Raw genomic sequence first — 27648 nt, 5'->3', positions numbered from 1 at the left:
ACTCACACACATACACAGCTGCAGATGTCATGGGTTGATCTGCTTATTGTAAAAAACAAAAACTACAAAACATTAAATTAACCAAACGTGTGTTATTATTATTTATTTTAATCAATTTTATTTTCTCCCGAAATCGAAATTGAGGTCTTGTAGAAAAYATATCCTCCACACCTGGACAACATMATTTTGTTGATAGAAGGCATACAACCCTTAAAAACCATTGCTCAATTACAACCAAAACATGAGAGAAATTCGCCTCTSTAGATCTTCTGTAGGTTACCGAGGAAACGGCCGCGGGATTGGGGGCGAGGGCACCGGTGCGAGGGGACAGGGAGAGGCCGGGGAAGAGGAGCTCTCTGCGCGACTGCCCGCCGCGGAACAGCCGCTGCCGGTGCTGGAGAGCTTGGCTGGGGGGAGGTGGTGGAAGAATGAACCATACATCCGTGAGGAATTATAACAGTCGCTGACTTTGGAGACATAGCCTATTTCTAATTCTTCATATTTTTACATACTGTAAGAGACGTCTACAAATTCAATCAAGTATAGCATAGGATAGCTAATATTTTGGTGTTATTTATGGGTKGGGTAATAATAGCCTACAAAATCATCCTTATTCTGTGTAAGCTTACATGTGGCACTTTAAGGTCATGATAAATATATTTAKGAGCACTTTTCAAAAGGATACAGCTTGAAGTTTAGACACGGCACCTTATGAGAAAACTACTGCCTCCCTTCATTGACCTATACACAAATGCCATGAGTAAGCAATTCATTTTCCCTCTCCTAAATTGTACTTGTAAAAACCTCTCATATTTATTTCACTGAGTTAGAATAGATTTTTTTCATGAGTGAAACATTAAGTTGATCTAGAGATTTCTATTTCAAGATGCCTGGATAGTAAAGTCTGGTAATCAAGTCATTTATGTGTTTTTATGTGTTGAATATTTAAAGTGTGGACAAAGTTGTTGATAGTTATTTGGCTGTATATTCATTTTTGATTAGAATATATTCTACCGTCTTTGCTTGCTGRTGTTATTTAAATTGGATTCTTTGCTTGAGAGTTGACCTCAAGCACTGCCTGAGCAATATATCTGTATGGCCAACTCATAGTCTCAGACCTGCAGATGCTGAACTCAAAGGGTGAGGCACTTACCTGCTTGACAGCAACCCAGACAAATGCACTTAGGCTATCAGACAAATGCCATGACACACATTCACAATCACATCCAGTGTCAGCAGATACTCACTGACACCAATGTATTTAATTATTTATAGACACTAATGTCAAGGCATAGTGGAGGAGCATTGATTTACAGCAAGTTTGGGCCCAAAGGAATGTGACAACGGCAACAATATCAAACAGACACTAAAACCTGTGGAAAACTATGGTAACTCAAGACAAAGTTGGATATCTAAAGTTATTTGCTTYGAATTGCCTCCACTTTCTTATCGTGGGCTGAATAGACGTTGGACATCTGAAGATACTTTAGAGGTCTGGGATCGAAGCACAACACCTCTCATCTTTCTTAGGTAGGAACCAAMGCCGTCTTCTTTATTAGGTAGGAACCAAAGTTGTCATCTGATGTTTCATGTCCCATCTTGGTCATGAYCAAGTATGTTGCATTCACCAGATTCTATTCAGGTTCTATACAGTAGGAACAGGCTTTTGGATTAAACAGGCATCTCGTTTTGTTGTACACACATGAAAGCATGTTGTCATGGTCCACTGTTCATGTATTACGGTCCGCTTTTATACTTTCCCAAATAGTTAGAAGATTGTAACATCTTGCACCAATATAAGATGAAACATTTGAGTTGGGCAAGTTTAAGGTGATAGTTCACCCTAAACTCAAATCAAACCACTTTGAGGTCTGAAAAAATATAGCAAACTTTGATTTTAGGATGAACTATAACTTTAAATCTTACAAGGCTACCTCCCTCTTCATTATTGGCCCTGATTGGCTAGAGCTAGACCAAGAGTAGAACATGCTCATTCTGGATATCTAGTTGAAAAMTAGGAATATTGTATTGTCATGACAACGTATCCTTTCTGACATGCATCAAATTACACTAAGTAAGCTGCCGCTGCCTGCTAAGTGGCAAGCCTAAAAGCTAGACATAGTTCGTTTATCTGTTAAATCATTCATCAATTAAAACTCAGAAATKACTCCTAAGTGCRCATACCATAGAAATAATTAATTAGAACGGGTAAGGCCAAGTCAGTTTGACAGTACACTCAATATGGCCACCGGTATTACCCATCACGGAACATTGACTTGAATGAGGATATCAGTTCTATAGATTCTATGTCTATGGCTCAGACATCCTCTAAGGCATGGTCATACATGTAGAGACAAGTGTGTTGAAATACGTCAAGAAAGATCAACATAGAACTACAATGGAGTATAGTGTATGTTGCACACAGGAGAGAAGATCCTACGTTTGGATTTACAGTTCTTGGATCAAAAGCTAACAGGTCTGCAGACCAGCATTCTATGAAAAACAATGGAAAACTAAATACAAAAAAGGCTCACAGCATTTCAGACACCCACTCCCTCTCCAGCCTCCATCGCTCTGGCTCTTGTACTCTCTCTCTCTCTGTCACTCTCTCTCCTTTGCTTTTTCCTTCTACCTTTCTACCTCTTGCTTTCTTGCGTTTACTCTCCTGTCTTGCTCTGTCCCTCCCACTCGTTCTCACTCTATACATCCATCTATCTCTCTCTCCCTCTCTCTCTTTCCTCTCGCTCTCTGCTCTCTCTCTCTCTCGCTCTTTTACTCCCTCCCTCACTCTCCCTCCCTCCCCATCCTCTCTCTCTGAGGGACTAAGCTGGAAGCTGTTGCCACCCACACGTTTCATCTTCAGCTTTCGGCTTGACATCAGATTTACATTCAGAAGGAAAAGAGTGCACCATTTCACATGCCAATGCAAACTGACATGTTCACACATCCATGTGCATGCCAGTGCAAACTGTGCTGTATGCACACAGGCGCATGCGCACGTGCGTCATTGGCATCATGTATGCTGTAGGCGGTGTATACAAACGCATGCACAATTGCAGATGAACACACACATCATGTGCATCCTATTGTATCCGTGAACACGTTCTCAGTATAAAAGGTTCTATGGGGTCAAATCAGATGCAGTAACAGAAGAATGAGAACCATATTGCTTTCTCCTCTATTTTTAGAAGGCTCGTTCCAACCATCTCCACATTSCTCTAACCCTCCCTTCATTATCTAATGCCTRGTACTATTTAATATACTACTATACTATTTAAGTCAGTCTAAGGCAATATGKTTTTTTACTGCTTTGCATTTGTCTGTCATTTCAGTGATGGTAGTACTAGACATGGTATACCCCAGATATCATGAACAATAACCRAATGATATCAGCATGACTATAGATTTTCATTTCCCCCCACATTTGGAGCGTGTTTCCTCCCTCTGTTGCTTAGCGTTTGCGAAGGTGAATGTGTAGGATGTAGTTTATAGTCTCCTAAGTGTCTTTTCTGTTCGCTGGCTTTGTTATGTGTCTGTAACTCAAATGCAAGATACTTGGAAAATGTTGCCATGGAAACTAAATAAAAAGCCCGGGTTTGGATCAAGAGAGGCTGGGTGAGAAATTGAATGAAATGGACCTATTGAGTCCCTTTTACCGATGGCTTTTTAACGCATAATCATAAATAAATATTTAATGTGGTCGATTATTGCTGAACACCATTAAGGACACAAATAATACTGGTGCTACTGAAAAACGTCACACAATTCACGCCTCTCGTTTGTCGCCACTTAAGATAGAAGATAGATCTGCTCTAACAACAGATCAGATTACTAATCTCTTCATCATAACCTGGACCGTGTAGGGATGAAAAAAGATCTGACCCTATATCAGTGTTTAGAAGCAACTTCAACACACTCATCTTGTCTCCCCACTCTGAGCATGAAGAGCATGAGGTGTTATAGTAACACATGGACATGACTGAACAAGTGAGGATATGTAGTTATATTTGACATGTATAAATAACACATGTATAAATAGCACAGACCCTAAAGGATGTACGCTTGATCACACTTGACTACATTTTACACGTGTCTGACTCACCCATCATAATACATACATGATGCTCTTAGGATTTAAATAGCATGATTCCCCTCTCCCCTCCAACTTCATAACATCTGATTTCAGTTCATACAAAAATGACATACTGCTGCTATGACACGTGGGATTACACTTTCCTAATACCAAGTGACAAGCTAGCCCAGACCCCAGATGATCTTGTGTACCATGAACCCTACACAACAGTGTTAGGTCACTTGTCATTTACGTCTGCTTATGTAATTTCTAGAGCAGAACATTGTAGTATGAGGAAATGTTTGTGGTAATTAAAAGTATGTGGGTGCCTGGTTCAAAAGGAATTGTGAAAAAAGAAAAAAACAAGTGCAGGTTTTTCTTTTTTCAGTATAGAACAGAAAATTGCCCATAGTATGTTGTCTCTGGTCAGTTATACATTGTGGCTCTGTTACACACAAGTATACCATCTAGAATGAAGTATGCTAATGCATTGGGCAAGTAGTACGCTAGTATGGACATTGGAACATAGCACTACAGTACATTACTAGTGGAGATTAGTATGCACTACACTGCWCTACACTGCACTACACTGCCTCAGATCCTTTCTTGTAAGTTTGCATATCACTAAGGAATTGGAACAAAGACTGTTGGCATTTGTAAAGCTTTGAAATATCCACTTTTGGAGGTCAAACCGCAATGACTCAAAATCTCAACACCGTAATATTGTTTCTTTGTAGATAAAGCAACTAACACTTTATGTTTAAATGGGGCAGAAATCCTTGCTCGGCGATTACAAAATTTGCCATAATGAGAAAAAAGTGGTGTAATAAATATAATGTCGATTTTATATTACTAAAATATTGTAGTGAAACAGATCATTAATCCTAGTAATATTATCATAATGTTTTATTATGCACAAAGCTCTTATGAATAACTGCAGCCTATCAGGTATATTTAAGTGTTTTGTTCATAATCATTACCAAACATGTACATTATTTTCTTAATTTACTGAGCCAACTGACACTCAGACTTTGCCAAATGATTGTTAGCGTTATGCTAAGGGAATCGCAAGGGTTTGTTCTGTTAGTACGGAAGCATCGGAACCTTTATTGCATAAACACTTCCGCAATGTCAGGTTTGGCTTCACTCTGTGATTTGAGAGCTTTGAGTGAAGGCCAATGGTGGTGAACAGCAGATACGGAACGACCTTGCTGCACTATTTCCCATTTCCGTAAACTCACCATCACGGTGCAAGGCTCTGTGCACTTTCAAATCGAACAAAAGGGTTCATTAGCCAATCATATCAGAACACAAAACCCAAAGATTTCAAGAGGGGTAACCCATGACAACCAGCGGTGACACTTTATTTGGATAGTCTGTAGAGCATCTACAGATGGACTATCAGCAACTTTTCAACTAACTATCTACTAACCCTAACCCTAACCATTACGTAACCCTTATTCTAAACCTAACCCTAACTGTTGCTTATCAACAGATAGTTTGTTGATAGTATGACCATCTGTAGAGCATCTACAGATAGATTATCTGGACGATCCAAATCCACATTCATAAGAATAATACTTGCTGTCTTTTTGAATAATCTCTTTCACATAGTAGATTAAGCGTTGAAAAGAGTAAAGAAAACGGCTTGGTAGATCTCCAAACAAATCAAAGGTTTTGCCCAATGAAATCTTCCACGAGACCAATATTTTCAGATAATCTTATGAATCTAAATTGGCAACAAAGGACAAAGTTTTCACCCTCAGGGAGAGAGCACGACGCCAAGTTGCTGACTGTTTCCAGCTTATCTAAATGCCTAGCTAGCTAAAGCCACAGAGCAGTCACACCTTAGGACTGTAGGAGGGATACCAGCTGAATTTTCATGTAGCTACTCAGGCATGGCTACAGTCTACTTGCTCTAGGAAAACTAATTTGTTTTGGGAACAATAGTTCCTCTTAGATTATGTTGCATTTTGACTGGGGCTGTATTTGGAGTTCATACATAATGACTATTGTCCTGCCATTTTTCTAACTATGTGAACTGACCAGGAAAAGGTCACATGGTCAGGAAAAACTCTGGTCCCTAAAAATGAAGTTTTGTCTATGTCATAAGAGATCATGACACCAGGGTGCCTAGAGCCTGTAGTTTTCCTGGTTAGGTTATGTGGTCAGAAATACTCAGGTCCCTTAGTATGATAACTACCTCAATACAGATGTAGGATCTTAATTTGAGCCAGTTTGCTACAGCAGGAAAACAATTCTGGAGCAAAAGGAAATATTAATTATTATGTGGATTATAACTAATGGACATGTTTGTAGAGGTTGATATATTTTTCATTAGGGCAAATCAAGTCAGACATTTTTAAGTGGTAATTACAAATGTAAGAAGCCTTTTTAAAGCTGAAATACACTACAAGTAAGATCCTGTGTGCTACCCATATTTACAAAGGACAATGATGGACTAGCAGTTGGTTCATTGGTCTTGGGATTTTCCACTGTGTATAATGGACATACACCCTTTTTGGATTTCATAACCCTCTGTGATTCGTTGACTTGGTTATCATCACAATGAGGATCCTTCCCTAAGGCGCTCGCTCAGCTCAGTGCGTGGGCAGAGGAAAGTAGCATGACAGCAGAGTCATGAGAAAAGATTGACATTTTGAGAAGTAGAGGGAATGTAGAGACCAGATAAAGAGAAGGAATTCAGATAAATGAAAGGAGGATGAAGGAGAAGGATGGAGGAGACAATATACATTAAGTAAAGGGGGAAAGACGGGACCATGGGAAAACGTGAAGAGTGAGAAGAGGAAAGAGAGAGCGATGAGAGGCTGGAGAGAGGAGAGGATAAATGCACTTTTGAATTATGTAAAATAGCTGCGTGGGAGAGAGGAGTGTGTGTGTATGCCTGAGTATTTGTGTGTCTGTGTGATAGCAGAACCAGGGAGAGCGAGAGAAGGAGGGAAAGAAAGAGAGCAGATGAAAGAGAGRGRGAGAAGAGAGGGTGGGATAAAGAGAAAGACAGAGAATACAAGAGAGAGAGAGGGAGAGAGAGAGACAGAGAGAATAAGAGACAGGAAGAATATTTATAGCCTCAAATATGACGATGTTATCATTGATCTATCTCAAAAGAGGGTAGCAGAGAAAGGGATAGGGAGGGAAAGAAAGACTGAAATGAACAGGCCTCAGATGCTTTCCCACTTTCATTCCCGCTCCCTTCTTTCTATGATACTGCGTACATTAGTTAACTTCTCCTTGCCTTTCACAGATCTTCTCCTGTGTCCAGCCACTGGTCTCCTCCCGCTGGGCACACACTGGTTGAATGAATGTTGTTTCCACGTCATTTCAGCGGAATTCCTTTGAACCAACGTGGAATAGACGTTGAATTGACATCTGTGTCCAGTGGGTTCTGCCTTCCATCATGGATAGTACAGCGTGTTAGAGTGGGCTTGTGTGATCCATCTTCTCTACTGTCCGGCCACTGGTCTCCTCTGCCATCCATCATGGATAGTACAGAGTGTATTCCCTTACTGCCTAATTCACTGCATTAGGGACTGACTCACGGACGGTCAATAGGTGCTTTGTTTGTGAATGCTTCCCCCTGCTCCCCTCCCTTGGTCCATGCCTCCTCTCTCCCCTCCCCCACCACACTCAGTGCAGATTGTTAACGTTTGCCTCGTCGAACGGCCAGGCAGAAAACCCATCCCTTTCAACTCACTCACCTCACCCCTCCTCTTTCATCTTCCTTCCCATGCAGCTCTCCATCTACATCCCTCATTTTCCTGGTAGGAGGAGAAGAAGTGGGGGATGATGGAGATCAGGGTTAATGAGACATTATCATCGCATTGCTTCTCTCACCCTTAACCTTGCTCTCTTCCTTGCTTTTTTCCACACTCTACCTTCACTTYACCTTCTGTTTTTTTCACGTTACTTGTCAGTTTCTCACACGTTTCCTCTCTCCCCTGACCGTATGCCTGTACTGTGTGTATCTTCTCTCTTTCGCTCCCGTCTCCCCGCTGACACACATGCCAAGTCCATGCCCTCTCTCACTCCCCCTCTCTCTCACCTGTCTTTTGGATTCTCTCTATCTCTTTCTCTTACCTGTCTTCTTCCCTCTCTCTCTCAGAGAACGCTCGCGCCCGGCGGAAGAGCATAGCCAACGTGAAGCAGCCAAGCATGGAGATCCCTCCCACTGCCCCCCCCCAACCCTTCCGACAATCCGTGAGTACCCCTCGCTCCTACCGCCCTCGCTCGCTCCCCCCGTCCTCTCTCTCTCCCTCCTTCCCACTCCCCACACACACCTGTCGCAGGGCAGTGGAACCCCTCCCTTCCCCTCGCCTCTCACCCTCTCTCTCCCCCTCCCTCCCCCATGGCCACTCCTGCCCTCAGCAACGCTACAAGAAAGGGGTCGGTACTCCCCTCTCTCACTGCCCCTCTCCCCTGCCTGTCCCTTAGTCTCCCCCACTCCCCCCCTTCTTCTAATTGGCCGGGGGACTGGAGGGTTGCCGCTTCCAGCGCCCAGTGACCGGACGCCATATTGCACCTCTTCCTCCGATCGAGGTACATGACTCAGATGTCTCTGTATGTGGTGAAGAAACCCCCTCTAAACTTCACGTTACGTCCTTTGCCAAATGCTATGGAGTTTTTCTGTTCCCTATGCCAAATGTGATCCACCACTGTGATTCAGTTCTTCTGACTGTATGAGGCTTCAAAGTGTCAGACAGGCCGGCTATCAAGCCAGAATGACTTATCTAGTCCTACCAGTCGGTTACTGTGACGGCAGCAAATGAGTCAAATTTTTTGGTCACTTCTTTAAAATAGACTTCAGTGACACAAAGCTCACAAAAAGTGTTGGTTTGTCTCGATTCAGACCAATTCCTCGCAGAATGTAGTGTTCAATGTTGATGTGTAATGTGCAGATTGATATCTGAGTGGACGTTAGACATGGAGAGAGGTTGAACTCAGCCGATTTGGTATTGTAATAGACTGTCATAAAAAGCATTGTGAGGTTATTCAGATACAATAGCAGCATGTCTCTCCTTCCACTCTGAGAGGAAAAGGCTGCATAGTAGCTGTATGGAACCTTATCCTGCATGTTGCGGAGAATGACATCATTCATTGATTTTCATTCTACTATTGAAGCCCTGTTCTGCCTGTCAGCACTTCTTATAAAAGACACAGTATCAACACACAGCCTGTTAGATTAGACCTGTGTTATATACGGACTAAATCAGCTGATTAAAATCAGGGGAATATGGTTGCATGGAAGCACAGGACAGAACTGCACTGCAATATGAAGCTCCTATTTTTACTGAGGTCCAGTGTATGCTGTTGGATTGTGGGTATATTTATGGCACAACACCACCCACTGTTGGTTACCAGATGATACTACACTATTCTACTGCTGCTGTATTGTGGATGTATGACTGATATAATATGCAATAAATCTTTCTGTTGCTCTCCCCCTTCATGCATCTGTCATTCACTAAATCACATATGTCCTCTGTTCTTCTTCCAATCCATTTTGGGCACGAAATATCGATCTTTCCTTACTCACCCTATTCCCCCTCTCTACAACTCTGATCTTTCTCCTTTCCTGCGTCCCCTCCCTCTCTCCATCCCTGTTTCACACCCTCTCATTCTTCACCTCCTCCTCCCTCTCTCCATGGCTGCCCTGTTCAGAGTTTCCTCAGTAGAAGGTTGAAGGGCTCTATCAAGAGGGCTAAGAGTCAGCCTAAACTGGACCGCACCAGCAGCTTTCGACACATGATCCTCCCCCGCTTCCGTAGTGCCGACCAGGACAGGTACGAGTCTCTGTGTGTGTCTGTGTGTGATACCTGCTCTCTCTGTTCCGGAGCAGGTCAGGCAGGCACTTAACTTGTCTTTCTAAGTGTGTGTGTGTACACTCCTACCTGTGTGTCCACATGTATGTGGGACTCTTAAAGATGCTTTCTTGTGCCTATTTTGGATACCTTTCAAGGACAATCTGGCATCTTTTACTATTACTCCTAGCTTTAATGAAACCAGTAAGCCTTGACAGTAAGTGTTTGTTTCACAACCACTCCTTTCAGTGCCGCTGCACTCCCATTTTACATAGTACATTTTTTATGACTGCTTAATACATGGAGAATACCAATGGAAGATTTAATAAAAAAAGTCCTGGCCTCTCCATGGCAACCATCAGACAGCCGTATGGCCACAGAACAGACATACAGTTGAAGTCGGAAGTTTGTATACACTTAGGTTGGAGTCATTAAAACTCGTTTTTCAACCACTCCACAAATTTCTTGTTAACAAACTATAGTTTTGGCAAGTCGGTTAGGACATCCACTTTGTGCAGGACACAAGTAACTTTACCAACAATTATTTACAGACAGATTATTTCACTGTATCACAATTCCAGTGGGTCAGAAGTTTACATACACTAAGTTGACTGTGCCTTTAAACAGCTTGGAAAATTCCAGAAAATTATGTCATGGCTTTAGAAGCTTCTGATAGGCTAATTGACATCATTTGTGTCAATTGGAGGTGTACCTGTGGATGTATTCCAAGGCCTACCTTCAAACTCAGTGCCTCTTTGCTTGACATCATGGGACAATCAAAAGAAATCAGCCAACACCTCAGATAATTTTTTTTGAAATCCACAAGTCTGATTCATCCTTGGGAGCAATTTCCAAACGCCTGAAGGTACCACGTTCATCTGTACAAACAATAGTACGCAAGTATAAGCACCATGGGACCACGCAGCCGTCATACTGCTCAAGAAGGAGACGCGTTCTGTCTCCTAGAGATGAACGTACTTTGATGAGAAAAGTGCAATCAATCCCAGAACAACAGCAAAGGACCTTGTGAAGATGCTGGAAGAAACAGGTACAAATGYATCTATATCCACAGTAAAACGAGTCTTATATCGACATAACCTGAAAGGCCGCTCAGCAAGGAAGAAGCCACTGCTCCAAAACCGCCATAAAAAAGCCAGACTACGGTTTGCATCTGCACATGGGAACTTTTKGGAGAAATGTCCTCTGGTCTGATGAAAGAAAAATATAACTATTTGGCCATAATGTCCATCGTTATGTTTGGAGGAAAAGGGGGAAGTTTGCAAGCCGAAGAACACCATCCCAACCGTGAAGCACGGTGGTGGCAGCATCATGTTGTGGGGGTGCTTTGCTGCAGGAGGGACTGGTGCACTTCACAAAATAGATGCCATCATGAGGTAGGGAGAATGATGTGGATATATTGAAGCAACATTTCAAGACATCCGTCAGGAAGTTAAAGCTTGGTCGCAAATGGGTCTTCCAAATGGACAATGACCCCAAGCATTCTTACAAAGTTGTGGCAAAATGGCTTAAAGACAACAAAGTCAAGGTATTGGAGTGGCCATCACAAAGCCCTGACCTCAATCCTATAGAAAATTTGTGGGCAACTGAAAAAGCGTGTGCGAGCAAGGAGGCCAACAAACCTGACTCAGTTACACCAGTTCTGTCAGGAGGAATGGGCCAAAATTCACCCAACTTATTGTGGGAAGCTTGTGGAAGGCTACCCAAAACATTTGACCCAAGTTAAACAATTTAAAAGGCAATGCTACCAAATACTAATTGAGTGTATGTAAATTTCTGACCCACTGGGAATGTGATGAAATAAATAAAAGCTGAAATAAATCATTCTCTCTACTATTATTCTGACATTTCACATTCTTAAAATAAAGTGGTGATCCTAACTGACCTAAAAGAGGGAATTTTTACTAGGATTAAATGTCAGGAATTGTGAAAAACTGAGTTTAAATGTATTTGGCTAAGGTGTATGTAAACTTCTGACTTCAACTGCATCTCTCTTAGTCTCTCTCTCTGTTTTCTCATCGACCCTGTCACTCCCTTCTTCTCTAAATTACCCTCAGTTTACATGACTTGATTTCCTCTGAGAGGTTCTCTCTCCCACCGTCTTCCCCCTCTCCTTCTCTCGCCCTCCCTTTCTCGACCTCCCCCACTGTCCTTTATTTCTCTCATTCTGACTCATTTCTTTGGATCTATTTTTATCTCTCTCTCCTATCTTTCTCTCTCTCTCTCCCTCTCTTTCCTACTCCACTGTAAGTATTCAATGTTCTGATGCACGTTATGAGTGAATGTCCACAAAAACAGTGGCACGGGGAGAATGTGAGAGAGCTGGATGCATCAGGGACATCATAGTAGGGAGACTGTTACCTTCTTTTCTCTGCTTTTTCTGTGTTGTGGTCTCTGTCATTCTGTATCTGTCTCCTCTTCAGTTCAGTGGCATTGTGGCATAATCGGTGTGTGTGTGTGTGTGTGTGTGTGTGTGTCTGTATGTATCAGTGTGGGCAGGCATGGCGGGCAAGCGCCATGGACAATTCTATTCACGTGTTGATCTGTTCCTTATGCATGTACAGTATGGCTGTCAATAGAAATATAGCTTTGTTGTCCAAGAACTATCATGATAACACTATTGTGGTTATGCTCAAATCTAATCTAATCCAGTGAAACTCTAATTGAATGCTAATGTGTTGACTTCTTCAGGATGACAATTAGACCCGTTGTGAGACTAGCGTCGCATTGTTTTTTGATGTGACCTCTTTTCAAGCTCACAGAACACAGAATTTGTGAGTACAGACGGATTCCTTTGGCATGAAAAGCAGAATGGTTGCGTGCTGTTTCTCATTTTTTCAGGATCAGATATGCTCAAGTGTATCTCAGAAAAACTCCACTGGGCCTGCCGTTATGAAAGATCTCTGGCTGTCTGTGCCCTCAATGACTGATTGTATTCCACTCCGCTTGTCACAGTTCGATTTGTTAGTGAGATTGTAGGGAGCTATAAACAGAGGGTAGTCCCTTTAGTGCAAGAAGTGTAGACCGACATTCAAATGGAAAATATTGACAGTCGTTGCATTTTCTTTGGCCACATGGTGCCAGTTGCCTTGTTGACTTAATCATCCACCTAATCAAATCAAATTGTATTTGTCACATGCTTCGTAAACAACAGGTGTAGTCCTTACAGTGAAATACTTACAGGCCCTTCCCAACAATGCAGAGAAAAAAATTGAAAAATAATAACACAAGGAATAAATACACCATGAGTAACGATAACATGGCTATATACATGGAGTACCAGTACTGAGTCGATGTGCAGGGGTATGAGGGAATTGAGGTAGATATGTACAGGATAAAGGTAGGGATAAAGTGACTTGGTAACAGGATAGATAATAAACAGTAACAGTAGCGCACATGTGATGAGTCATAAGAGATGCAAAAAAAGTGTCAATGCAGATAGTGAAATGGTTAACCAATAGCTACACAGACTAGCTATTTAGCAGTATTATGACATGGGGGTAGAAGCTGTTTAGGGTCCTGTTGGTTCCAGACTTGGCGTGCGAAAGCAGAGAGAAGAGTCTATGACTTGGGTGGCTGGAGTCTTTGAAATTTTTAAGGGCCTCCTGGATGGCAGGGAGCTCGGCCCCAGTGATGTACTGGGCCGTACGCACTGCCCTCTGTAGCGCCTTGCGGTTGGATGCCAAGCAGTTTCCATACCAGGCGGTGATGCAGATACGGTAGTCACTGGGAAGCTGTAACCTATACGTCACCTCGTTGACCCTCCGGAGAACCTTGAATGGCCCAACAAACCGGGGGCTCAGCTTCTTGCAGGACAGGCAGAGTGGGAGGTTCCAGGTAGACGAACGGGGGGGGGGGGGGGGCGCCTGCTCCTTTTGACGGTGGACGGCACGCTGGAGTCTTACGTGGGCTCCACACTTCTGCGCACCTGAACCACTCATCAAGCGCAGGAGCTTCAGTCTGGCCCGTGATCCACGACCCAGAACACACTGGAAGGTGCTCAAACCAGTGGAGGTTTGGGGGGGGGGCACTGTCACGTCTACTGCCGCTCCTCCACCCCTCTCTCCCAGACAGCTGTGGCCCATTCCAACACCCGCTCAGTCAGCAGAGAAATAACCGTGGCAATCTTGGAACTCTCGGTGGTGGGGGCTCCCATCTGGTGCGTAAAGTAGAGGGAGCACTGAAGTAGGAAGCCACGGCATTTAGATGGGGTGCCGTCAATTTATCCGGGAGGAACAAACGGTCATCGCTGACCTGAATGGGTTGCGGAATGGGCTGTTGTCCTGGCTCACTGGGTCGACTGGTTGTAGAGTATCCTCCGCTAGTTGACGGCAACGCCTCCCGGGTATGTTCGAGATGTTGCACACTGCGAAGAACCTCTTCCATAACTGTCCCCATTTGTGCCAGCTGGTCATGGTGTTGACGTAGAAGGTATCACTGCTTGTCAACCGTCTGGGAGATATTCTGTTTTCCTGCTGCTTCCATTGTTGCAGACACAGGAGCAGACACAGGAGGTAGATGGTTGGAGTACTACAATGTTTAATAATCCAAAGGGGTAGGCAAGAGGATGGTCGTGGACAGGCAAAAAGGTCAAAACCAGATCAGAGTCCAGGAGGTACAGAGTGGCAGACAGGCTCGTGGTCAAGGCAGGCAGAATGGTCAGGCAGGCGAGTCCAGAAACAGGCAAGGGTCAAAACCAGGAGGACTAGAAAAAGAGAATAGCAAAAGGAGTATGGGAAAAACACGCTGGTTGACTTGACTAAACGTACAAGACRAACTGTCACAGAGAGACAGGAAACACAGGGATAAATACACTGGGGGAAATAAGCGACACCTGGAGGGGGTGGAAACAATCACAGGAACAGGTGAAACATGTTCTAAAACTTTTGACCGGTAGTGTATATGTGGCTGTTTGGCTGTGGTAGAGTTACCCTTTATAACCACAGTTCAGAATGCTGTGTACTGTATCCTTGATGCGGTGTAATGTAATGTAATGTATGGGATTCACTCTGCTCCTCTCACTGTGTCTCTGCTCCCCACCCAGAACGCGCCTGATGCAGAGCTTCAAAGAGTCCCACTCCCATGAGTCCTTGCTGTCTCCCAGCAGCGCAGCCGAGGCGCTGGACCTCACCCTGGACGAGGACGCCATCATCAAGCCCGTCCAYTCCAGCATCCTGGGACAGGAGTACTGTTTCGAGGTGAGGCTGACACGACACACAATGAACACAGATAGCGCTACTAATTAAACCTGGGTTCAAATACTATTTNAACTGTCACAGAGAGACAGGAAACACAGGGATAAATACACTGGGGGAAATAAGCGACACCTGGAGGGGGTGGAAACAATCACAGGAACAGGTGAAACATGTTCTAAAACTTTTGACCGGTAGTGTATATGTGGCTGTTTGGCTGTGGTAGAGTTACCCTTTATAACCACAGTTCAGAATGCTGTGTACTGTATCCTTGATGCGGTGTAATGTAATGTAATGTATGGGATTCACTCTGCTCCTCTCACTGTGTCTCTGCTCCCCACCCAGAACGCGCCTGATGCAGAGCTTCAAAGAGTCCCACTCCCATGAGTCCTTGCTGTCTCCCAGCAGCGCAGCCGAGGCGCTGGACCTCACCCTGGACGAGGACGCCATCATCAAGCCCGTCCACTCCAGCATCCTGGGACAGGAGTACTGTTTCGAGGTGAGGCTGACACGACACACAATGAACACAGATAGCGCTACTAATTAAACCTGGGTTCAAATACTATTTTGAAATCATTTGAAATCATTTTGCTGGGCTTGATTGAGCTCTGTGCACTGGAACCAATAGAAGAAGATAAAGTTCAAATCCTGCCCATCTGCCACTCCAGGCAGGCTAAAGCAAACACATGAACACATATTAAAGGTTTCAAGTAGCATTTGAACCCAGGTCTGTCTACTAATGTTACTAATGTTAGGTAGAAGTCTCTCCATTGGCATCAACAAAAGGATTTATTGAATAAGGCTGTGATTTTTTTTAAATCTAGTTATCTGTGGAAAAGATATCAAAAAGACAGCCAACAAGCGGCTCGAAATGAGCTCATGTCCCAAGTTGATTTTCTCAGAAATTTGTTGTGAAAACGGCTTTCACTGCATGGCTCACTTTCCCATAGCCGACGTGTACATRACACAAGTCTCTATGATTAAAGGACGTTGTTATGCCACTTGTCATCTTCTCCCAAGTTGCTAATGGTTGTGGCTGTTGATGTTACCGTTGGTAACCTCAGGTGACTACGGCTTCAGGAACCAAGTGCTTTGCATGTCGCTCGGGTGCAGAGAGAGACAAATGGATCGAGAATCTTCAGAGAGCTGTCAAACCCAACAAGGTGGGGAAACAAGGACGAGAAATTAAGTTACTTCTCTGTCTGTCAGTGCTTCTCTCCTTCTCCCCTGTCTTCAATATGTCTGTGTCAATCTGAGCATTTCCTAATTTTGTTTACTGTAACCTCCATGTGCTCTCTGTTTGTCTATATCTGTAATGTATAGTCATCAAATACAGTACATGTTAAAACACAGCACTTCTACACTATCATCAGAGTTAAATAAAGAACAAAAAAGACGCAAACTCAGCACTTTAGATGCGGTTGATTAAAACAGATCTTCTAATTTCAGCTCAGCTTGATCTCCTAGGTCTGCGTAATAGGCCCCTTCCCCCCCTCCCTCTTATCAAAAGAGACATTACGCGAGACAGATAACTGCTCTTGATGGCAGCAAGGGAGCTGCAGTTATTAAGGCAAACCGAGATGAAACATCAGCCCAAGTGGATTGACTCATCCAGATGCTGTGACTGCAGGGTTCCTGGCTAAATCACGGGGCTCCAAGGACTCGACGCGGGGGCTCCGAAATATCCTCTGCACCCTCATGAATCTCCAACCAGATAAATGATGGGAGAGATAAGACGAGGTGCGATGTCGAGAGACCAGGATGTTCATTAAGTTTCGTCAACCATCGCTGGGTAGACAGACGCTCTTGATTCTTCTTCCTACTGAAATTCCTGATGAACGGTTGAAAGGGTTGTATCGGCGGACGTCCACATTTATTGTCAGGCGGCATACCAATGGAGTACTTAAGAAATAACAACTTTGGATAATTGGTGATATACTTAGCAATCTAAATTCGGTATTAAGAGCTGAGCTAAGCCGGGGCTGAGTGATCCAGTGGCATTTCAGACTAGTTAAAATGACTGACCCCTGACTAGAACATCACTCTGTGCAATCTGCACAGCACGCTCACCTCCCATGGGGGGATTTCAGACATAGTTGGCTCTTTGTAAACATGTTCAGAAGATGCAGCTCTCTGCTGCAACATTACCAATCACACATCCACTTTCTGTCTCTCATGCCTCCAGTACATATGTGTTATCTAATTTATCTCCATCCGTATGTGTGCATATTGTTCTTAGACTGTTCTTAACCAGTGGTGGAAAAGGTACTGAATAGTCATACTTGAGTAAAAGTAAAGATACCTTAATATAAAATGACTCAAGTAAAAGTGAAAGCCACCCAGTAAAATACGACTTGAGTAAAAGTCTAAAAGTATTTAGTTTTAAATATACTTAAGTATCAAAATTAAATTGCTAAAATATACTTAAGTATCAAAAGTAAAAGTATAAACCATTTCAAATTCTTTATATTAAGCAATCTTGATGGCACAATTGTATTTTTTTATTGACGAATAGCCAGGGGCACGCTCCAACACTCAGACGTAATTTACAAACAAAGCATTTGTGTTTAGTGAGTCCGCCAGATAAGAGGCAGTAGGGATGACCAGGGATGTTTTCTTAATAAGTGTGTGAATTGGACCATTTATGTCAAAATGTCACGAGTACTTTTGGGTGTCAGGGAAAATGTAGTAAAAAGTACATTATTTTGGAATGTAGTGAAGTTAAATATAAATAGTGAAGTACAGATACCCCAAAAAACGACTTAAGTAGTACTTTAAAGTATTTTTTACTTAAGTACTTTACACCACTGTTCTTAATACACTCAACCCTCCCTCTCCCTTTGGCTTTCTTTTTCTCTTTGGTCTTTTTCCCTTTGGTTTTCTTTCCTCCCTGTTCTGCCTTGTCCTTTTGCCACCCTCTCTTTGCCCCTCTTCAGGACAACAGTCGGAGGGTGGACAACGTGCTGAAACTCTGGATCATCGAGGCGCGGGAGCTTCCCGCCAAGAAGCGCTACTACTGCGAACTTTGTCTGGATGACATGCTTTACGCACGCACCACCAGCAAGCCCCGGACTGACACCGTGTTCTGGGGTGAGCACTTTGAGTTCAACAACTTGCCAGCCGTCCGCAACCTACGCCTTCATCTCTACAAGGAGACTGACAAGAAGAGACGCAAGGTGAAGGGACAACTCTCTCACCAGTGTGCTAAACGGGAKGAAACTGGTTAAAATTACATTTTTTGCAGGCTGGTTAAATCACTGCTGGGGTTTAATGACAGCAGCTTGCCCAATGATTAAGACAAATAAATATACTTTAGTTTCATTACTATCCTCTTTTTCTCCTCTTTCTTAAAGGCCCAGGCCCCATAACTCTTGACCACAAAGTCCCACATTAAGTTGCTCTGATTTATGCCTTATTTCCCCTCTTCTATCAGGAAAAGAGCACATACCTGGGACTGGTCAGTATCCCTATCTCCAGCATCACGGGCCGACAATTTGTGGAGCAGTGGTACCCGGTCATCCAGCCTAGCGTCCTGGCCAAGGGGCAAGCAGGGGGCAAGATCATCAATGCCTCCCTACGCCTCAAGTCCCGTTACCAGACCATGAGCATCCTGCCCATGGAGCTGTTACAAAGGAGTTTGCCGAGTATGTTACCAATAACTACCGGACTTTGTGTGCGGTGCTGGAGCCTCTACTGAGCGTAAAGAGTAAAGAAGAGGTGGCCTGTGCGCTGGTCCACATACTACAGAGCACGGGGAAAGCAAAGGTAAGTATTGGCATGGTACATTAAACAAGTTGTTACATCAGTAGTACACGGTACAATGCAAGGTCATATTCCTGTATACACCTACCTCACTGTATCCTGTGTATATGCCAGATACATGCTGTTTTTGATTTGATAACATAATATTGATGGAACTTGAGTACATTATAGTGAGAATGTATGCACCTTATATTAAGTCAACCACCTCAAATCACCATGCTCTGTTGACTACAACTGCTAAATGGGGGGGGGGGGGGCATACTTGCCCAAATAGATCAGTGTCATAACCGTATTCTTTAAATACATAGGATGCTGTGTTGCGATGTAACCAGTGTAACATGTGTCATGCTAATGTAACCATCCTATTACTTGATGGCCCATGTTCTACCAATATGTCATGCAGACGAGCCATTGTTTACTTTACTGGCCACACTGGATATTCATTCAGTCCTTGAAGTTGGGCACTTCATGGTAGGGCTCAATGCCATGCTATGTAGGAAATGTGCTGAACAGGCATACATCGCTTCCATTGGTCAATTACCAATCAAATTATTATTCAATCACAAAACATAACAAAACATTCCATMGCATTTTTTTACCTCTCTTTTGGATTTTTCCACAACCACAACCTCAGGTTCCCTTCGAAATCAGACTGTCTCCACCAGTATCTCCCTGAGAAATAAATGTTTGTGTGATGTCACTGTACCGAATGTATAGCTAGATGATGCATTGTTTGGGTGGTCCTAGGTTGAAAATGCTGTCAACCATCTAGCTARCTAGCATTATCATCTACAAACCAAACACACTATCATGTCAACAATCTGCATATCTAGCTTTAGCTAGTTGAAATAAAGGCATTGGGCATCTAGTGTGGTTTATGCAGTGTATACATGATGTAGCTAGTTATCATTAGATTCTTTGAGTACAACAAAACAAAACAGTCCAAATACAAAAGATGTCGGCTAGCTAGCTAAGTAGCCATGTTAGCAAGCTTGAACATTGAACACACTAAGGTTAGCAGCTAATGTAGCTAGAAAACACAGGCTAAAAACGCAACCCAACACCTACCTACCTGTTCATGACGATGGTGGCCATTTCGGCACCACTCTTCCACCTTTCAAAATTAATTCCAATGTTTATCCTGTTTCTGGGTTGGTCATGAGCAGTCTTTTTCGTGCTTCTTTTTCTCTTTTGGGGTCGAGTTGATTCAAGAACTGAGAATGATGCTTGTTTCTGTCTACATTTTCTTAAAATGCTGACCCTGCTACCAGGACAGTTTATCTGCAAACAAGTTAGCTAGCTTGTTGGCTTCGTCTGCTCTGCATTTGTTTCTGGTGGCTGTAGCTTGCAAGTGACTTTCACTTCCTCTCCAGCTCAGGAGCATGGCAGCAGGGTCGTTCGAGTAGACAGGATTTAGTGCAAAGATACACCTTGCCCAGAAGGCCAGCCCAAGGCGGCTCAGGGCTCAATCCCCTTGTTTTCGTTCAAAGTGAAAACACAACAGAAGAAGTGGGGCGGCATGGAGGCGCCCACAACCTGCGGATTCTATCTTTAAGGCACTATGAACTACAAAATGAACATTAGTTTGACTACTTCTTGGTTTTCTTACCAAACCATAAGCCAAAAGAGATAACAAATTAGATTCTGACCTGAGGAAAGGCGTTATATCCTCAAAATTGAATTTGAGAGTACCCAATAGATTATAATTGAATRTTTTAAAAAGAAAGTCTATGCTATGCTGACGTTTTGTTTTTTTCCCAGGATTTTCTTTCGGACATGGCGATGTGTGAAGTAGATAGATTCACTGACCGAGAACACCTTATCTTCAGAGAGAACACTCTGGCCACCAAAGCCATAGAAGAGTACCTCAAGCTGATTGGACATAAGTACCTCAAGGATGCAATAGGTGTGGCCTTCGAATGCTTCACATTAATCACTCAATACATGTTGTTGAACTGTTCTTGCTGTGATATATCCATTATCTTTCTGTGTTTGCCTAATGGTCAGTGATATTGTGTTTGTTTCAGGGGAGTTCATAAGGGCACTGTACGAATCAGAAGAGAACTGCGAGGTGGACCCCATGAGGACACCACCCTCTGTCCTTCCAGATCACCAAGCCAATCTCCGCATGTGCTGCGAACTGGCACTCTGTAAAATCGTCAACTCCCATTGGTCAGTAGATGACATATGAGTGCTTACTCTGGGCTACAGCACCCAAAGACTTATTTACAGAATTTTGATTGTTGAACACCAGATTTGTATTCAGTAGTTGGGATACACTGCCTGACTAAAGCAGAATATCCTATCAAATGATAATAACACACTGAATATTTGTGTCTCTCTGCAGTGTGTTTCCTCGAGAGCTGAAGGAGGTGTTTGCCTCGTGGAGGGTGCGCTGTGCGGAGAGGGGGAGGGAGGACATCGCAGACCGCCTAATCAGCGGCTCCCTTTTCCTGCGCTTCCTGTGTCCGGCCGTCATGTCTCCCTCCCTGTTCAACCTGACCCAGGAGTACCCAGACGAGCAGACGTCACGCACGCTCACCCTCATCTCCAAAGTGGTGCAGAACCTGGCCAACTTCTCCAAGTCAGCTCATTCATTCACTACAACTTATAATGTTATGCTTATGCTAAAACTTTTGTAATATTTTGAGTATTTTTCCAGGACACAGATTAAGCCTAATCCTGGACTAGAAAGCGTGCTCAATGTAGATTCTCCATTGAAAGTGCTTATTAGTTATTAATCCAGGGTTGGGCTAATTCTGTGTCCGGGAAACCAGCCAATGATGTAATCTCTCTGAGTATACAGCATTTTGACTCTTCTTCTTCTCTCTCTCTTTCACACTCCCCAGATTTGGTATGAAAGAGGAGTACATGTGCTTCATGAATGAGTTCTTAGAGATGGAGTGGGGCTCCATGCAACAGTTCCTCTATGAGATCTCCAACCTGGACAGTGTGAGCAACGCGGGGGGCTTCGAGGGCTACATCGACCTGGGCAGGGAGCTGTCCATACTGCACAGCCTCCTCTGGGAGGTCATGGCCCAGCTCAGCAAGGTAGGGAGGATCAGGGTAAATATTAACAATATAACCTCTACAATATATGACCAATAGATAACCATTGTGATGTTATTCAATAATGATTGAGTCCAATTAGGAATCAGTACAATAAAATAACTACATATGGTCTTGACACACCAATAATCTGAAAGTATGAGTCAGTAGAATGAATGGAATGATTAAGTATACTTGCAATTTTCAAGGATAAGATACTTGAAAAATTTAACCATTTGAATGCTTTTCCTATTGTCATTGCTAACTTGTATTCATGTCAGTCTTCTAACCCTAACCCACAGGATGCTATTATCAAACTGGGTCCCTTGCCCCGCCTCTTGAATGACATCAGCATGGCCCTGCGTAACCCCCACCTGCAGAGGCAGCCCAGCCAACAGAACCAGACAGATAGAGTCCATGAGAGACAGACGGAGAGGCTGCTGTCACGACCCAGCTTCCACAGGGGAGTCTCCTCGGAGTTCCAGAATCTCATGATGAAGGATCTCAACAGGTAGTGCCCTGGCTTTATTTAATCCTATGGGCCTATTTCCTGGAAACAGGTTAAGTATAGTCCTGGACAAAAAAGCATTTTGAATGGAGAATTTCCGTTGAACATACTTTTTTGTCTAGGATTAGGTTTAATCTGTGTTGGGGAAACCAGCCCTAGGAGGATGGTTGGTTGGTACGTTTGTTAAAGTTTTGCCTTTCCCGCCATAATGCTGTGGTTGGGTTGTGCCTTTTGTGCCAAACTCGTAATACACCTATAACCTTGTCATCGTCTTCTCCAATCTGTTGCCATGTGTTGTTGCCTTTCTTCAGCTCCATAGATATCACTCGCTTGCCTTCCCCTACATCTGGTGTGTCCGGTGGGGGGGTCATGCCGTCTCGTGCTCATSCTCAGCTGAGTTTCCAAGAGCGYGATCACCCACATCGAGCCTCCAAAGACGTTTTCTATGTAACCCGCCCTCCCTTGGCCCGATCCAGCCCTGCCTACTGCACCAGTAGYTCTGATATCACCGAGCCAGACCACAAGGTTAGTTGAATTCTAGAGTTTTGATAGCATTAAGATMTGTTAGGAGCCATGTTCTACAGGAARCTATGTAAACTGCACATCTCCTTTCCATGTGGTAGCCAAGTCTGGCAGACGACTGCAGGATAGTATGGCAGCTGTGCGCTCATAGGAAAATGATGCATGTACCTTAGTGGTAAGTCATGGGACATGCAATTCAGGYATACAACCACCCCYMTYAATAGATAAAACACTTAWTCAACTTATTGGCACTTTAGAATTGGGCACASAAGGSTGTTAGCTMTATCAATCTMRTCTAGGTGCTCAGTGTCAATAAAGTGTATATCTATGATGGACCTCCAGGACTCCACAATGAACAGCGTGTCTAACCTGCAGTCGGTGGCCATGCTCAACTCCTCCCAGGCCTCCATCACCGGCATGGGCAGCTTCGGAGGGCTCAGCAGCCAGGGTGGAGGAGGCCTGGGCTCGGGCCTGAGYGGCCAGCTCCGGGCCGGGGGCCGCCWCTCGGCCGGCTCGGGGGGATCCAGCATGTCAGGGGGCCTCCGGCTGAGCCAGTTGAGCCAGATGGGCACCACCACCGACTCGCTGTCCCAGCAGCAGCAGCAGCAGGCCGCCGCCCTGAGATACCCGCTCTCCTTCCAGAACCCCCTGTTTCACCTGGCCACCGGCACTGCAGATGGACCCCACCTTCACCACCAGCACAGCAGGGCCCATCTCCCGCCGCCCCTGCTCCTGGCCCCGGAGCCTGACCCCGGTGGCTCGCACCAGGCCTACATCCCCCAGTTCGCCCACGGGGGGTTCTCCCGCAGCGAGGACCTGTCCACCCTAAGGACCGGGGCAGGGCACCTGGGGCAGCCAGCCATTATCCACTCACACAGCTATAGCGACGACTACAGCAGGGCTGATTACGCACGGCGGCAACTATCCATGCATGGGCAGGTATGGATTAATTTAAGGTCAAGAATGTGTTTACAATCATGTTCTACTTTTGTGCAAATTAGCCTTTTTGTCTCTCCTACATGATAATAATTTAATTGTTTGTAGCCTACATTAATAGGATTAGCATAATGTAAACATCTGAAACTTGGTGTTCTCTAATTGTCCTTGTTAGGATAATCTTCAACAGCAACAGCAGATGGGCATGGCCTCTCAGACTGGTACCTCCCACTCCTCCCTGGCCACACCCCCCTCCACAGTCCAGCCCGCACGCCAGAGCTCCATCGCCCCGCCTTCCACTCAACGCGTCAAATCACAGACCTCCCATCAGCTGTCTGTCAGTGCTGCTGCTGCTCCCACACCATCCGCTAAGACACGACCGCCCAGTGCCAACCTATCGCCAGAGTCGGGCTACGGAGGTCGGCAACAGGCACCGCGGCAACAGCTGTCGGTCAAAGACAACACAGCCCCTGGACTGCCCCACCAGCAGAGCTCTGTCAGGGAGAGCCAGGGCCCCCAGGGGCCACCGGGAGGCACTACAACGACCATACAGCAATCGCAGCAGCAGCAGCAGCAACAGCAACAGCAACAACCACAGCAACAGCAACAGCACCTGCTTAAACCTTCCATCAGCAAACAGGTATGCAGGCTACTGTACTCTATTGTGTAATTCAATCTACCCTTAAATCTGACAACAAACTCATAGCTGTCACTGTTAGTTCCTCTCACTCTGAAAAGAGCATTATATAACAATTCCAACACACCTCTCAATTACAGTTCAACCATGCTATCTCTTGCACAGTTGTTTCTAACCAACCCAGTGACCTGTACGATTAAATAGGGCCAAGGGTCACCCCCTCATGTAGTACACAGTAGTGGTGCGTGGGTAAAATCACTGGGGAAGTCAGAAAAAAAAAGCCATATTACAACTTATGTGTTGTGATAATTGCTTTGTTTGCTCTATAACCTGTTAGTTCATATGCCTTGCGACCCTGATATATAGGCCTAAGGCTTAGTTAATAAGAAGACACAGTGGTAGAATAAATTCAACCACACCTGGCGAAGTCCACAAAGCATATTGCATGTAACAAACAGTTGCATGATCAAGTTAATGTTTCCAACATTTTCGGACCACTAAATAACTATTGATTTAGAACCACGGAAAGTTACCACAAGACGCAAAGAAAACAGGAGCTACCTCAACTATTCCAGCACCATTTTTTTTTTTCAACATTTTGGGGTCACTTAGAAATGTCCTTGTTTTGGAAAGAAAAGCAAATTTTTTGTCCATTTAAAATAACATCAAATTGATCCTAAATAGAGTGTAGACATTGTTAATGTTGTAAATGACTGTTGTAGCTCGAAACGACTGATTTTTAATGGAATATCTACATAGGCGTACAGAGGCCCATTATCAGCAACCATCAGTCCTGTGTTCCAATGGCACGTTGTGTTAGCTAATCCAAGTTTATCATTTTAAAAGGCTAATTGATCATTAGGAAACCCTTTTGCAATTATGTTAGCACAGCTGAAAACTGTTGTTCTAATTAAGGAAGCAATAAAACTGGCCTTCTTTAGACTAGTTGAGTATATGGAGCATCAGCATTTGTGGGTTCGATTATGGAAGTTTACATACACTTAGGTTGGAGTCATCAAACTCGTTTTCAACCACTCCACAAATTTCTGTTAACAAACTATAGTTTTGGCAAGTCGGTTAGGACATCTACTTTGTGCATGACACAAGGAATTTTCCCAACAATTGTTTACAGACAGATAATTTCACTTATAATTCACTGTATCACAATTCCAGTGGGTCAGAAGTTTACATACACTAAGTTGATGTGCCTTTAAACAGCTTGGACAATTCCAGAAAATTATGTCATGGCTTTAGAAGCTTCTGATAGGCTAATTGACATCATTTGAGTCAATTGGAGGTGTACTTGTGGATGTATTTCAAGGCCTACCTTCGAACTCAGTGCCCTCTTTGCTTGACATCATGGGAAAATCAAAAGAAATCAGCCAAGACTCAGAAAAAAATAAATTGTAAGACCTCCACAAGTCTGATTCATCCTTGGGAGCAATTTCCAAACGCCTGAACTGTACCACTTCATCTGTACAAACAATAGTACGCAAGTATAAACACCATGGGACCACGCAGCCGTCATACCGCTCAGGAAGGATACGCGTTCTGTCTCCTAGAGATGAAGGTACTTTGGTGCAAAAAGTGCAAATCAATCCCAGAACAACAGCAAAGGACCTTGTGAAGATGCTGGAGGAAACAGGTACAAACGTATCTATATCCACAGTAAAATGAGTCCTATATCGTATAACCTGAAAGGCCGCTCAGCAAGGAAGAAGCCACTGCTCCAAAACCGCCATAAAAAAGCCAGAATAAGGTTTGCATCTGCACATGGGGACAAAGATCGTACTTTTTGGAGAAAAGTCCTCTGGTCTGATGAAACAAAAAATAAAACAGTTTGGCCATAATGAACATCATTATATTTGGAGGAAAAAGGGGGAAGCTTGCAAGCCGAAGAACACCATTCCAACCGTGAAGCACGGTGGTGGCAGCATCATGTTGTGGGGGTGCTTTGCTGCAAGAGGGACTAGTGCACTTCACAAAATAGATGGCATCATGAGGGAGGAAAATTATGTGGATATATTGAAGCAACATCTCAAGACATCAGTCAAGAAGTTAAAGCTTGGTCGCAAATGGGTCTTCCAAATGAACAATGACCCCAAGCATACTTCCAAAGTTGTGGCAAAATGGCTTAAGGACAACAAAGTCAAGGTATTGGAGTGGCCATCAAAAAGCCCTGACCTCAATCCTATAGGAAATTTGTGGGCAGAATGGAAAAAGCGTAGGCGAGCAAGGAGGCCTACAACCCTGACTCAGTTACACCAGCTAATTGAGTGTATGTAAACTTCTGACCCACTGGGAATGTGATGAAATAAATAAAAGTTGGGGGGCGGAGCTAGCATGTTGGAGTGAACGGCTGTGTGTGAGAGGCTCCTGCAACTTTTTTGCGAAATAATCTAACTTAACCTACTTTATGGCACTTTTTACAACAAACGTTTCTTTCTAATACAATATTGTAACTTTCTATGTGAAAATGCCGAGTAATAAGCGACCAAAGGACAATAAATCCACATCGGAGGCCTACTCCCCACCAAACAACGAGACAGACATGGCGGAAGGCACAGGTAACAACGTGACACTTACAGAACTTACCCGGGCTTTGGGAGAACTACGTGTTGCTATAGCTGAGGATCTTAAGGCTACTATTGCTGAACTGGACACCAAAATCGAGAGCACCGTTTGAACGGTCGCTTCGCAGGGCCAGAGTATTGTGGACCTTGAGAAAGCTTCTGAATTCAACGCTGGTAGGATCGACGAGTTAGAGAAGCTATGCACGTCATTGCAGGATAGTGTGCAGAGGCTGGAGGGCCGATTCAAACGTCATAACCTTCGCGTTGTTAGTCTGGCAGAGGGGGTGGAGGCTGGCTCTCACCCCACCGACTTCTTCGCCAAGCTATTGAGGGATGCAATGGGATCGGATGTTTTGGCTTCAGATCCCCAGCTGGACCGTGCACATCGCGCCCTTGTCCCAGTGCCTGGACCGGGCCAACGTCCTCGTCCAGTAATCATCTGTTGTCACAGTTTCAAGACCAAGGATCTTATCCTGCGCGAGGCTCGAATGAGGGGTAACCTGTTACATAAAGGGCACCCCTTCCGTGTCTATGAGGATTATGCGCCCGATGTGGCAAAGC

At 44.1% G+C, this 27648-nt stretch overlaps 1 protein-coding gene across 1 annotated transcript in view; it reads left to right on the top strand.

Moving 5' to 3' along the window:
* LOC111965136 (ras/Rap GTPase-activating protein SynGAP-like) overlaps positions 1-27648 on the top strand; it is a 113173-nt gene that overhangs the window by 63944 nt on the left and 21581 nt on the right. Inside the window, 15 exon segments of the mRNA XM_070444011.1 lie at positions 8196-8290; positions 9752-9873; positions 15447-15600; positions 16166-16264; positions 18038-18277; positions 18535-18729; positions 18732-18866; positions 20625-20769; positions 20891-21035; positions 21211-21447; positions 21713-21914; positions 22214-22422; positions 22731-22948; positions 23249-23880; positions 24053-24517. Of these exon segments, the coding sequence (XP_070300112.1) occupies positions 8196-8290; positions 9752-9873; positions 15447-15600; positions 16166-16264; positions 18038-18277; positions 18535-18729; positions 18732-18866; positions 20625-20769; positions 20891-21035; positions 21211-21447; positions 21713-21914; positions 22214-22422; positions 22731-22948; positions 23249-23880; positions 24053-24517 (3293 nt within the window).

The sequence above is a fragment of the Salvelinus sp. IW2-2015 genome, linkage group LG6.1 (genome assembly GCF_002910315.2).
Source record: "Salvelinus sp. IW2-2015 linkage group LG6.1, ASM291031v2, whole genome shotgun sequence".
In the NCBI taxonomy this organism is placed as follows: domain Eukaryota; kingdom Metazoa; phylum Chordata; class Actinopteri; order Salmoniformes; family Salmonidae; genus Salvelinus; species Salvelinus sp. IW2-2015.
Note: the sequence above shows the minus strand (reverse complement) of the source record. Positions and strands in the feature narration are given on the sequence as shown.